The following is a 14,827-nucleotide window of genomic DNA, read 5'->3' as shown; positions in this document are numbered from 1 at the left end:
ACTGTATTGTCCTCCTCATGAAGATGAATCTTTTGTCCTCAACAAAGCATGAATATTCTGACCTTCAGCCTCCTGTGCCGTCAATGCAAATGAAAAGCAAAATCAATACAATTTCATCCATAACACACTTTTTGGATGAAGGAGGATCCTATGAATCCAACTTACTACACATTGAAGTGGCTTTGCAATTTTAAACGTCTGCCTAAAGAAATTAGGTTGAAATTAGGTTTTGTATTAAAAAATGTCATTCTCTGCCTTTGAACTGAAACAGAAAGTGGCACAGTGTTAGCTTTTTAAGGTGCACATGACAGCACAAGACCCGTGAATACCAATGACAAAACTCCTATTCACTTTAGTACACACAAAATTTCACTATTAACTCCTATGAATTTCTCTACCTATAAAACTGTAGAACAACAGACACAAGACAGAAAAAAGCAAGGAAACTTTTCTTTGAGAAGTTTTAAGAACAAGAATTAAATTTCGTCCCTAAAATAAAATAAAAGCATTTCATTTACTTCCTATTTAGAAGTCAGTGAACTGCTTGACACAAAACTATTACAAATCTCATTAAGTGCATGTGCATATGTATTGAAGACAAACATGTCACACACTGATTTATAGACTGGAGTCCTACAAAAAAGCTCACCATCTGTCTCTTAGATTTTGGAAAACATGAATTAAATGTTCCCCTTCCCTTTAAGATAAGCATGCTTATGAGGGCTAAGTAGAAAATAATGTCATTTCAAATCACCTTCACAGACCAAGAGCAGGTCATTGTAGCTGAATCCAGTGGGGCATTCACAGCGGAAGCTGCCAATCTGATTGATGCAAACACCATTTGCACAGATTCCTGGGATTTCCTTACATTCATCAATGTCTGAAAGTGAGATGAGCTAGTCAAACTACAGTACTTCATGGCTTTACACACTGCTTGCATTCTCAATTTCACTGTGCTTAAAGCTGAGTTGAGAAGTTCCTTTTAATCTACAGAAATTGTATACAGGCTATAAACCTAAACATATTCCCATTATGACAGAAAATAAACTATGTGAAATTCAGGAAGTGATCAAAACAGAGTAATGCTAAATATTAGACAAGGTGCAGAACTGTTACAAACGTGCAGATAAGTCCCACAACATCTTTGAAGCCAAAACCTTTTATCTTACCAATTAAAACTCAAACCCATGAACCAGGATGGAAAGTGAGCAAAAGATTGTAACAAAATGTAGACATAAAAAAACATAAATCAGAAATATTTTACACAAAAATTGGTCTCAGAATTTTTGTCACCATTGTAACTCCACAATGAAATTATTATTTTATTACATGGAATGTTCATTTTGGTACCATTATGCAGCTGCAACAACCTTATGCAAAACAATTTTTGGTTAAAATAAGTTTAGTGAAACTTACCAACAGCTTTTCCAGTATGAATGTCGAAAGTGAAGCCAGGAATATTTCCACATATGTTCTTAAATTCAGCTACAGCAAAACAGAGAACAATGCATTTTTAGTGAATATTTATAAATCTCCCAAGAATTACTTGTAGTCTTCTCATCTTTTCAAGAGCTGATACAAGCCAAATCTACCCAGAAGAGCCACTGCCTCCTGTAAAAATTGTATTGAAAATTCAGATTGCCAATAAATGAATGCAAAGAGAAACACTAACTCATATTTCTCTTTTCTCAGATCTTTGCAGACTTTCATACATGACTAAATGTCTGATTTGAGAAGGCAGCACTTGAGTGTTTGTTTCAAATAGAACTCCTTAACTTACCTTTTAAGGTTTATTCCTGCTTTCTAGACATCTGTAGAGAGAATCTGCAGCAACAGTTTCATATAGGAGAAATAAATGTAACTTACCAGTACCTAGACTTCTTTGGTGGTACTATCTCTGTTCTCTTCTGCAGAGGTTACTGCAGCTTAGTTCCACTAAACTGTAGAGCAGAATGGACACTCTGCTCCAAAAAAGGGCACTGTTTCAGTAAGCTTATTTTATATCCTCTTTTCCAGAGCATCTTGAGGATGGGAAATGCACAGTATAAAGTATAAAATCAACGAACCCACGGTTTTCCAGGTAAGGTATATGAAGTTGAGTGGATTTGCAACATACAGAGAAAAATTTCTAGCATGGAATCAATTAATTATTGCAAGATGTAAGAAATAATTACTTCTTTTAAAGAAGTATTTCTTATAAAGCATCTATACTGGCATGAGATTTTACTGGTAAAACAGTGCTTTCCAGAAAAAAAAAGTATTACACATTTACAGTACATTGATAAATTTTCATCTAGGTAGAAATATGAAACACAGGCCTACAACTACAACTATGTCAAATTTGTAAAATACTGACTACCAGTAGAATTGTGTACTGAAAGCCCACTTGTTTGAGGGGAGCAAAATGATTCCAGTGTGAAGACATAACCAGTTTGAATGAACAGTTTTGTTTAAGTGTGTGTTTGCAAACAATAACCATGCAGCTGGTATTCAGCATCTTTTTAGATCATATCAGCATTCAAATTCTCCAGAAAAATAGTAAGTATCTTTCAATATTAAGTTTCCAAAGTATTGTTAAGGAAGAACTCCAAAGCATGCGGTAGACATTTGCACATTAATGGCATTAAACTAAGGTAAAATATCCTTCTAAAGAATGTAGGTAAAAGTTACAAAAATGTCACATTGACTTAAAACTCAAAGGGGTTCTGGAAGTGTAGTATCTGGAGACTTCCATGAATGCTTGCTCCACTGTTTGTGCTGCTGAGGACCTACAGGAAGCCTATTTATCCAACGAGAGTAAGCGTATGGAGTGTACGTTTAACTCACCTCTACGCCTGAAATGCAGACTAATTAATAGGCTTCTCTTCTAGCACCAGAAAAAGAGAAAGGAGACTCTTCTGTTTTCCTGTGAGTAATTATCTTTAATCTACAGCTGTGATAGTTTATTTCTCTACTGGCTGTAGTCTGAGCTTCTTGATCATCTACATATTAATGGCAGCTCTTCAGTAGCTTGTAATTTTGTAAAGTTTAACCACTGGGGTTTTAAATGGAATAATTCTTGTCTTCCTTACACCAAACATTCTTATTAAAATTTCAGCAAATGTAGTTGATCATTGCTCAGAATAAGATTGGCAAAATATTTTTCTCACATTCAAATATTCTTTGTTATTCCCTGTACAAGCCAAGTAGGATCCAGTATACCTGAACTTCGGCATTTTCTTCTTTCTTCTGTCCTATTGTTTAATGACTGCTTAATGCCTACTGAGGTTATTCTTGCAGTACAGGATACTGGGCCACAGAGGTCCTCGCCACAGTGTTTTACCATCCAGAAATTTTGTGCTCTTTCATATTAACATGAATAACACTTGAGAGTTAGAAAACAGTTCTTTTCTGCAAGGAGCTTTATGTCATTTACTGCTTTCAGTAAACCTGTGAAACACACATATTAGATAAAAAGAGGGCCTTGTGTTCACTACCCTGTCTCCATGGGTGATGGTAACCTACTCCTGTGATAATGCCTAACACATCAGGTCTGGGAGGATGAAGAAGATGCTCTGAGGGTTGCAGGCCTTCCTTCATTCTGTGTTATGCTACCTACATGTTCCATGCATTCCATTTAATAGAGTTTTTCCATTTTTTTTTCATTTTGTACTGTGTAGAAAAAGAGCATATAATTAGGTAAGGACTGCATGATAATGCGTTTATACAGTGCCAAATTATCCATACACAAACACACCAGACATTTACTTTCTGAAAGACTGACTTTGCATCAATGACTTAAAAGATTTCAAAACCCCATATACCTATCACTGTATTATTTTTAGGACAAAACAATCTATCACATAACAGGAAAAAAACTCTCTGAGGTCAAGCACTCCCAAAATGATCAAACCATGAAAGAGTTCTGTAAATACTTGGTTACCTCTTAGCAATGAAGCAGCTTTTTACACTTCTTTGGGTGAAAAAACAAACAAACAAGAGCGATTATTTCTGATTAAAGTCTGTACGGTAATGATTATGATCTGTATAGTGTGTAAAACCAAGCAATACAGTCTTTACTACCTAAAGCAATCAAACAGAGATTAATTGTTAAGCATAAATATATGAAAAAGAAGAAAGAGCTCTGTTCACAAAGGAAAAAAAAGGCAAATGCATTGGCATGTGAAGTTCATTTAGAGGAACAATATAATTCTCATGGGAGCAGAATAATGCTCTTAATGAGCTACTGGGCTCAGTCTAGCAAACTGGTTAAGGTCAGCGTATCACAACCCCTGTCTGTGATGTGTAGCACCCACCCAGATTTCACAACAACTGATTATACCACATAAGTGCAGCTATTTGACCTTGGAATTTGTGTTTGATCCCTCACGCAATCTCTTTTCATGGTGAAAAAAGTTCAATCATGTCTCCAAATACAGTAAAGGCATTTAGAAGAGCTAACAAGGCAATATTGAAATATTTCAGGAAATATTTTAACCCCATAACTGCTTGCAAACTAAGTGGAGTTGTCTTAACAAATCTTTAAAAGCTGCAGAAGTTTCTGAGAACTTCTCTTTAAAAGCTGCAGAAGTTTCTGAGAACTTCAGTCTTACCAATTTAAAAGTACAATTCTTTCTTCCATCAAAGAATATTAATTGCATGAATCCCTGCTAGTACTTTGCTGTATTTTTCTCATCATGTTGTCACCATGGTGACAATTTTATGGCACTGAGATAAATGACTATGGGAAAGAATTTTATGAGCTCTCTGTGATAGCAAACACGTATTTCCTCTCTCAAGCTTCTTTCCATCTCCCATTCCTGACTGCTAGGAACACTTCCTTCATTTTCCCGCCTCCTACTTAGAAAAGGAAGAGGCTGTTTTTTTCTGTTCAGTCCCATTTTCCTCCTCTTTACTGCTTGTGGGGGAAAGTCTTTCCTAAATTATCTGCTCTTTCCCTTATGCCACCAGGATAAACCACTTGGAATGAAAGTAATACATTCTTCACACTAACATCACAAATGATGCAGCACCAGAGGTATGGGTTTAGTGGCAGTAAACTTGGGGCAAAGTCAATGAAACAATAAAACATGTTTGTACTAAACAGGCACCTGAGTCTTTTAGTTTTTTCTAGGCACCTTTGCTCTTTTTACAAATGTAAGAATCTTTTAACGAAGGCCAGGTGCTACTGTCAGGTTTCCAGTTGGTGATTCTCCCACCAATGATTTTTCTGAGTTGAGCTTTCAAGGGTATTTTGTTCCAGGCAAGGAACTCCATAAAGACTAACTGAAAAAGAACTGTACCTTATTATTTTCACCTCCCTTTATAGACAGCAATTTTTAGTTCCCTTTACAATGCCCTCCTTATTAATCTTTTGCAAGTTTATCACCTTAAATAGAGAAAATGTAAAAGCAACTGAAAGGATCAGCTCAGATGTGAGACACAAGTGAAAAATCTAGAAAGGCAATAATCTAGAAACCCAGTCTTTTTGTTCTGACAGATTAGGACTACCAGAATAAATGTATCCCCAACTATGCAGTAATGAAATTATACTATCCTAAATTAATTATCCTGGAAGACAGACCAGGCAGTAGGCACCTCTTGTCAGCCAGTATCTTAAACCCCAGTATTATTGCCCAATGACTGCTTTTCCAGAAACCTCAAAGTGACAGATTTGGAGATGGGAGTTCTCTAATCACACATTCAGAAAACTTGCTTATACCTACTGCACCACCCTGGTGGGTCTTACCTACACAAACATAGATTTTTGATGTATATCTAAATAACTGAAAGTAATTCTATGTCCATACAAGACCTCTGAAAGCCTTGGTATTTTTTAGAAAGAAAGAATAAAACAACCACTCATTTTATAGATCCCCATCACCAAAAAAAGGTCTAAATAATTGTATCTACCTACAGATACCTGTCTTACAAACATCCTTTTAGCTACAGGGCTGACATACTCCTGCTGCTGATGGGCAAGTCAGTCTGTACTTTCCAGGCCTTTTTATTCATCTCAGCAACACCTGACAGTAGTTTGTTCCCTTGCCCTTGCCTTCAGGGGCAGCTAAGAGGGAATTTTTTTCATCCAGGGGGAATGATTGGGCCTTCAAACTATTCAAGCTCTGTCTTTCCACGCAATATAGAGTGATACTTCTTCCACTTAAAAAATATGGAAGAAATACCTATTCTTGTTTAGCACACCAAGACTTAATCCAGCCAGTGACAGGATGGCAAGGTATTGTCACTCTTTGGGAGTACAGCAAAGGTTTTTTGGGGGTAAAATATTAACTTTAGCTAATAGGTTAAAGGAGCATATAAGCAAAGAAAGTAACAAAACGGGATGACTGTAGTAGGCTTTACCTGTTCCTGGAGTTGGACATGGTTCACAAGGTTTGTTCCAGGCTTTCCCAACATTGTATGTGCAGCAACACATCCTTTTGGTCACATTGAAGGGCAGTTCATTCTCACAGGATGTTCCATTATAGCTTCTATAGCAAAAGCTCTTCCTCATGTCTAGATGTGACAAAAAGAATCACTTATGAAGTAACCAACAAACTAACTGAATTAAATATCAACCCCCTACCAACCTAGACAGTGGTTCATTAACTCTGGCTTCAGAATGCAACCCAAGCATATGCATGGATGCATTTACAAATCATTTAAGGACTGAAGTAAGCTACAGTCTTTGTTTTCGACTTACCTGAAATTTGACATATTTTCAGTTTTCATTCAAAGACATAAAGGGGAAAAAGGAAAATTCCCAAGAAATCAAAAACACATCAGATCCCTTTGTATAGTAAACCCTACCATTTGGAAATGACTACTGAAAATGAAAAAAAGATTTCTGGGTTCTGTTAAGGGAGTAAGAGCACTTGAACACTGCACATCAGTCATTGCGATCTCTTTCCTGGCTACATGATGTAACTGTCTGGGAGTTAAAAGGCAGGAAAAAGCAATAAAAGGCTTTAGAACTAGCCTCATCTAAAAGGAAATTTTAAGCAGAGAGGCTGGCCCTGAAACAGTCCGATATTCAGACAGTTCTAGTAAAGGTGACATTTTGCATACCCATGCAGTTATGTCCTCCGTTCACCTGCATATATTCAGGTGGGCAGATGCAGGTGTAGTTCCCCAAGGTGTTGTAGCAGGTGCCAGGACCACAGACACCAGGATGTGCAACACACTCATCAATATCTAAAGACCAAGCGAAAACAACTACAATTAACAAGAGAAAAGAGGACCAAGTCGTAGCAAATGTTTCTGACCTCAAACTCACTTTGGTCAGTTTTCTTCACCCGAGCTTAGCAAAGCCTCAGGATTCACAGGCTCTGTTCTGAAAGGAATTGTTGTTTTCTCACAAAGTGAATGGAGAAGGGGAAGCTGACTTACAATACTCCGAACTAGGAGAAACCATTAAAGATTCTTTACATTTTTGGGTCTATTTACAATTTTTTGTTCTAACTTACAATTGGGTTTGAGTCCAGCCAGTGAAGTGCAAGAGAACACCCTAAATATATTCAAAGTTGTTGAATTTACCACTGAAACTGGAGCACCTTGTGCCCCATCAGCTCCACAAAAGACATTCACACCCTCTTCTCACAGGAATGTTACTGTCACTTTTCAGTTATGTTGATGTGTTCACTACTCCACTGAGAAATGACCTTTTAAGTACTCTATTTAGAAACAGGCAAGCTGAATATTCACATAGTCTTGCTGCTCTAACCTTGGATCTTCTTATTCAAGGTATTTGGGGTGTAAGCTTTTTTTGTCCATACAATTTTAATTTCACACCCAGTTTGATCAGTTTTCTTCACCCAAGCTTATTAGCAAAGCCTCAGTATTCACAGGCTCTGTTTTGAAAGAAGACAATTTTTTTTTTCTCACAAAATGAATGAAGAAGGGGAAGCTGACTCACAACACTCCTAACTAGGAGAAACCACGAAGGAGTCTTTACACTTTTGGGTCTATTTACAATTTTTGGTTCTAACACTTATGACAAATCTCAAACACAAAAGGAAAACCAACATTAACTTTACTTCACGTTGCATAAATTAAATCACTACTCTTAAATACTGTGAAGGGGACACCTTTTCTCACTTAACATACAGGGACCCTAGTGAAACTAGCAGGAGATACAAGGTGTTGAAGTGAGAAGCCAGAAATCATGAATAACCTCCTTAGTTTACTGAATACACATAGCTGAGATCTATCATGTAAAATAAGCATTAGTATATTCAAGTGTCACATTTCAAGTTTTATATTAATCATATCACTGGTGCCAAAGATAATGATTTTAGAGAAGATTTTAGGTAAGGGTGTGGGTAACCTATCCACTTATGCATTTAAGGCTAAAAATGACAGTGGTTTTCATAATAACTGCACTGTGATAGAGAAGAAGGTTTCAAGGGACTCAACCTTCACAGATTCTTGTCTCTTCACTGAGGTAGTAGCCTTTTGGACATTCACACTGGAAGCTGCCAAATGTATTGATGCAATTTCCACCTTGGCAGAGACCTGGTAGTTCCTGACATTCATCAATGTCTGAAAACAGAGAAAAAAACCCACCATATTTTCATTCCAGAATTAAAAGAAACAAGAGACTTTAAGTACTCCCCTGAAATTTTACCAACTAGTAGCTTTTAACTGTCACGTGGATTTTTTTTTTTCCTTCTAAATTGCACTTCATGAAAGCATGGATGAGATGCTCATTCTCTTCCATTTAAATAGCTCTTCAGGAGCACGCTTCAGCTTGATGAGCCCATGGAGTTCAACTTCCATTACTGATTAAAGGAATCTGGCATCTAATTCCTCATTCCTGCACACTCATTGGAACCAGAGTTTCTTTGTCCAATGAAAATTTCCTGAAACTTATACCTTCCACTGATAAGCTGTAATTTTCATAAATGACTTATCCTTCAGGGGCCAATTTCAAAGGCCAATTCAAGTAAGGAGGCACACAAAAAGTATGCACCAGCTTATTTTCCTACTGAAATATTGCTGGACTTCTTCAATATTCTTTTACAGTATGCATTTTCATCACATTGTTGTCTAATTCATAATAGCAGAGGGGTTTGGTTTGCACTAAATGTAATCATTTTTGTAAAATATAGTTCCTGTATACATCTCTCCAAAGATGACCCCTTTTTTTTGTATTATCAGCCATCAGTCATTTACAATAAACGCACCTTCTAAAATAATAGTGATGGGATTTGGTCTGAATCCTTCTCCCCCTGGACAGAGAGTATTATATTCCGCTAAAGTAAAGTACAACAAGAGAAAGCATGTCAGTCATGTGAAGAACAAAATGCTAACAACAGAAACATAAAATTTCACTTGTCTTTTTAATGAACCTTATTCCCTACAGTCATTGGTTTTCTACTCTTCTTGACCTATTCACAGTAAATAAAGCTAGTGCATTAGATTAGTAGAAAATCAAGGTAAGATTAAGAGTTCTGCTTAAAATATTACAATAACCATCGTTACTTAAGGCAGTATTAAGGCAGGCAAAGTTATTTTCTCTGTAGTGTCCCTTTATAAAGGCATGTATTTTCCATTTTGACTAGTTCTTTAATATGAAATGTCAGTATACCATTGATAAAGGTACATGTTAAAATTGGAATTCATACTATTGTGAGACTATTAAGAACAACATACTTGACATTTATGCGGCATTATTCATTCAAAGAACTTCAAAGCTCTATGAAATTGGTAAGTATCATCAGGTAAGAATTTTGCAAGTACTCAAGAGTGACTTAGAAATAGTTACCCAACAATTACCAACACTCCTTTCAGAACTCCTGCAGTTCTCCAAATTAAAGGCATGATTTAAGTCCTAAGCATTATTAATTTCTTTATTTCCCTATCAACATGGAGTTGCTGAGTAAAAATTCCTAGTAGATGCATGCAATCCCTTCCATTAAGGTATCTTCAACTACCTTGATTTTTTTTTAATGGGAGAAAAGTAAAAGCAAAATAAAATAAATTGCCCCAAACTACGCAAAGTACATGGGCCTGGTCCAGTGGGAAGTGCCTTCTAAATTTCCACTGATTTATTACTGTGAGAATAGGCACCAAGTCAGTCACAGAATACTAAAGGTCAGGTCTTCTGATACTCAGGTCCATACCTCTGCAGCACCCCTCTGACAGCACCAGGGAGATTTTCTTTTATAACTGTGCCAGAACACTGCCTCATGAAGAAAATCAGATTCTTAAAAGACAAATGTATAATAATACAGTAAAAGATTTCAAATACTTTCTTCATCCCTTGTTAGCAACTTCTATAATAAGAGAGCACGGGGAGAATAAGAGAACATTTCCTTACTGCTGTTTACAGGGGGACACGTCTCACAGGGGTTTCCCCAAGCCTTTCCCAGAGAGCAGCAGCATGAGGAACGACTGACTCCAACCCCAATTTCAGTGTTGCAGGATAGGCTTCCATCCCCTCGTGGTCCATACTTCAGGTAGCAATTGCCAACACGGTTATCTACATATAAAACACATATGACTACAGCTGCACACAATGATCTGGACAAAGGAACAGCAGGCATTAATTTTAACATTCTGTATCTAGAAGCAGGAATTCAGATAACATTGTGCTTTTGAAGTCATTGGCAAGGTCAAAACACTTATGAACACTGACGGTTACTGATGTTGAAAGAGAGAGCAGGGAAAATGTGTAGCTTCAGCTTCCTAAGTACCCAGACACGAGTTTAAAATGTCTGCATGTCTTCCAAAGGCACACCATAATCTAATGTAGCACGTACACTATTCCCAGTTTTTCACTCCAGAAAGCATTGGAAGCCTTGCTGCAGTTTGCTGTTAGTACTTCTTCTCCATATTCTGATTGTGACTAGGCTATGACTCTTGTGGAATTGGAAGAATTTATATATTTTTCTATGGAATCACAGGACAAAGTCATGTCACTGGAAGAATTCTTCCACTGGCACAGAAATTCTCCAAAAATCATTAACACTGAAACAAATAATCTAAATGTGCAGTAGGTTTGAGGAGAATTAGTTTATCAGTTCACTCAAGCTGTAACTTAATGATTTAGACAACTGCTGGCCTCAGTGGAATGAGCAAGGAATCTAAGAGAAGTAAAGCTGTGAGTTTTCTTACTACTGCACATATTGTCTCCTTGTTCTTTATAAATGGGAAGTAACTAGCAGTGAGTCAAGGAATAAGAGCATAGTAAATTATTATTTATTACAGTCAAATAAGATGAACATTAATTTCTTCCAGAGCAGTGTTGTAATTCTGAAGATCATTTCTATGAATTAACTTGTTACCAAAGGTTGCCTCTAAAGAAGCACAGAAACCCACTCAAAAATTTTTTGAGAAATTCATTGTATAAAGGACCCATTATCTTTTCTGCATTTTTACTATTTCTGTTAATGATATGACTAAGAAACTTATAAATGAATTTTTTAATAATTCCCCAAATGCATATTTTACTAAGAAATATCACATTTTTAATTTACTGCTTGCAGCAAGTGCCAGATGCTACAGCCTTTAGCAATTTACGTGGAGTAAAATGAAAACAGTATGATAACTGTGGGTAGTTCATACTTTCAGAATTTCCAGAGTTTAACAAATGTCTTGACATGGGTTTTTAAATTATCCTGAGGTTTGGGATGTATCTATGAAAAAAACCTTGACGGCAACTTTCTGAATTTTTAGGAGCTACTTGTTCTTAAGATCCTCAAGTTAGGTAAGTATGTATAATACAGAAACACAACTTCACATTAATTTTCAGACTGAGTATTTTTTTTAAAGGGTCTTAACATCAATCAAGAGAAAACCTTCAATCTTTCCAAACAATTTAAATTTATTCGAATTTAAGCATTAATAGATAAGTTTGTGTGAATCTTTCTGCACAGTATTAAGAGCATACCGTAGCAGAGATTGTAAAAAAGGAGGGGCCTAGGCCCCACATATTCTACAACAAATTTCAGTATCTCACCATAAATGCACACTGTCGTAAAGCTAAAATACTCAGAAGAATTGAGTGGCAGAGGCATATGTATTCTGTACCTCTAAGCCTCTGATGGAAAGGGAAGAAACTTCAAGCAGGATATCTTTATCTCCCTAGAGGCAGGATTTACTTGAGATCACTGATCAGATATGTCAGAGTGGAAGTCCTTTTTTTTTTTTAAGACAACGTTAGAAGTGAGTAAAGTGAACTGCCTTTTTAAAAGGGCATATCAGGTTCTTGTAGTGGACTAGAGCTGAAACAACGCAAACATGGTTATTCTGAGAATACCTATCCCCTCATGTTCTCAGAGGAACTGCATGCTTCTCTCCATTTGTGATAGCACAAGACATCTGCCTTTTTAAGAAAGGCCAAGAGATTTGGCTTCATTCTTCTTGGGAAAAGTGAAAAACAATGACCATTTTGGAAGACGGCTTCAGCCCAAGACCTCAGGCCCATTAAGAACAATAGGAGATGATAGACCTTGGAACAAAGGCAGAGCCTGGAATTCTCTAGCAGAATATTGATACCGAGTCCATCAAGAGTTTTAGGTTTCAGTTTACTCCTTACATGAACCGTCTTCACACAGCACTATGTTCTTCTTTGCCAAGGATAATATTTCTGTTTCTTCTGAAAGGAACTGGAATTTAAATTCCTCTGCCTTTTTTGCTCAAGAGTGCAAGAGAGAGTGCTGTTGAAAAGAACCAGAAGCTGCTGTCCTTTTGAAAAGAAGTTTCTGGAACACTTTTCAGCACAACTTGCCCATTCCAGACGCAATTCTTTTTCTTGGTGAGGTCCACTAGTCTCTGTGGGTTTTTTTTCCCAAATGACTACAAGCTTAGAGTGAAAACTGGATAATGTTTTACCACGTGCCAGTGACACAAACATCATTGCAAGTCAAGTTGCAATTTGGAATTGCAGTCCTGAGACTACAAAGGATCACAAGCAAACTGAACTTCAATTCTTCCCTCTTTGGGCTGCATAAGTCACTAAAGTAGACATATCCAAAGTATACCAAATCTAGAACTATAACTAGCATAGCTGCATTGGAATGGCAACTCTCTCTGTTTCCACTTCCCATGAAAAATCATTTAACCCTCCGGAAATATTACAAATGAGAACTGCTGGTGAAAGAAAAAAGTTCAAAACCTAACATGCCTATAATCGCATAAAATAGTATAACTAATATGTTTTTGGTTGCACATGGTGCCCCATCTCTTCAAGGGCTTCTAAAAAATTGGGCACTAAAGTATCATTTCATTCATGGATTAGGGCTTTATTTCTATTATCTTACTCTGATGATATTTCATGGAAAGCAAAGGTTTTTCTTGCCCCTGTCAAAAGCAGAAGCTGAATGTTCACTGAATGTTTTTTGCACTTCATCACAGAATCAGGCTGTAGAGAGATGGAAAGCGTACACCCAAGGCTTGCAGCTCCTCCCACAGACAGATAAGTGGATTCCAGTTCTGCCACTGTCTGTACTTGAAAAAAACCCAAAACCCAACCAAAACCCCCATGTTTGCTTAGGGGGCTAAGTCTTAGGAGTCTCTTTTCTGTGCAATCAGTCATTCAGAAACAAAAAATGCTTCTTACACATGGGAAAGGAAAAGAGTCTTTGTACCAGAGAGAGGGACAGCCTTAGTAGTACTTCCTCAGCACAGAAATAAGGAAGGGTCAAACAGTTTTCCTACCACTTTCTTATTCAACATTTTTTCTTCAGAAAGGGAGGGCTTGCTCTCTCATTTGGGATTCTAGCGCTGCTAGATTGACCCTTGAGTAGGTTCCCTTCCACTGTGGAGGCTTCCTTGAGGAAACATGGCACCTCTGCCAAAAATGTCATCGGGACAACTGGTCCCAAAGTAGAGTGCCAACTCAAACTCCCATTTTTTAGTGAAACACAAGTCAGCTAGCAGTAGGATAATTCATTCTCATAAGCTTCTTCAGACATCACTTAAATTCTTTGGTCATAATTCAGGGCTTGCAGGGCTAATCATACACAGCATCTGGTTGTAGGGAAGAATGAGGATCTTAGCAGTTATATGCTGCAGAAGGGTAGCCAAAAAGGCAGGATTTCATTGCTTCAACTGAATCTTCAGGTGAGACAAAGTTAAAAGCTTAGGTCAGACTGCAACTGCAGAAGAAAAGTATTAAGGCAGGAATTGTCAGTAGAGTCTATGGGAGACAGAAACACAGATGGAATAGATTACATAAATTCACTTCGTCTTTAAAAATCTCAGCTTAAAGTTTTATAATAAATTGGTCAAACTGTGGACATCTAAAGGTCTCAAACAGGACTTGTTTTGAGCATCCAGAGAAGCAAGAGATAATATTCATAGGCAGAAAATGGAGAAACATGGAAAAGATGAGCAATAAAATTTGTTCTGAAGGAAATCTGTATTTCTTTAGAAATTACTTGTTTAGAATATATTTATTTGCCACTACACTGTAGTATTATTGTAAACATTTAGAAAATGGATAGAGTTCTAACTACCCATTCAGGAGAATTTGAGTCTTCCCAAAGTAATAAAATAAAAAGGCTGTTTTCCAATTAAAATTTAGAAGGCTTTCCCAGGATCACAAACAAATCATTATGGATGAACCTTAGCCCCTCTCTCAACCCCCCTCTTCCCCAAAACTTCCCGAGACTGCTAGTATATACTCTAATCACACGACAGCCCTACATCATGTAGCAAGGGGGAAAAGTAATGACAACTCACTTTAAGTCTGTGTAAACCAGAGAGAATTATGTAGATTTACACAGATTACGCAGTTTAGACTTAAGATAAACACATAAATTAATCCCAAGACACATCTAGGATTAAAATTTTTTTTTTTTTAAATGAGAATTGTTGACTGTTAGGAGAATGGAAATGCAGA

At 37.0% G+C, this 14,827-nt stretch overlaps 1 protein-coding gene across 1 annotated transcript in view; it reads right to left on the bottom strand.

Moving 5' to 3' along the window:
• Window positions 1–14,827, bottom strand: part of FBN2 (fibrillin 2) — a 175,589-nt gene that overhangs the window by 28,237 nt on the left and 132,525 nt on the right. The window contains exons 37-43 of the mRNA XM_069777396.1: window positions 10,301–10,462; window positions 9,165–9,233; window positions 8,395–8,520; window positions 7,048–7,173; window positions 6,343–6,495; window positions 1,417–1,485; window positions 755–880 (exon numbers count right to left, since the gene is read on the bottom strand). Coding sequence (XP_069633497.1) covers window positions 755–880; window positions 1,417–1,485; window positions 6,343–6,495; window positions 7,048–7,173; window positions 8,395–8,520; window positions 9,165–9,233; window positions 10,301–10,462 — 831 coding nt within the window. The remainder of the gene's footprint in view (window positions 1–754; window positions 881–1,416; window positions 1,486–6,342; window positions 6,496–7,047; window positions 7,174–8,394; window positions 8,521–9,164; window positions 9,234–10,300; window positions 10,463–14,827) is intronic.

The sequence above is a fragment of the Haliaeetus albicilla genome, chromosome Z, assembly GCF_947461875.1.
Source record: "Haliaeetus albicilla chromosome Z, bHalAlb1.1, whole genome shotgun sequence".
Classification (NCBI taxonomy): Eukaryota; Metazoa; Chordata; class Aves; order Accipitriformes; family Accipitridae; genus Haliaeetus; species Haliaeetus albicilla.
The sequence above is the reverse complement of the archived record's forward strand: the minus strand, read 5'-3'. Positions and strand labels throughout refer to the sequence as shown.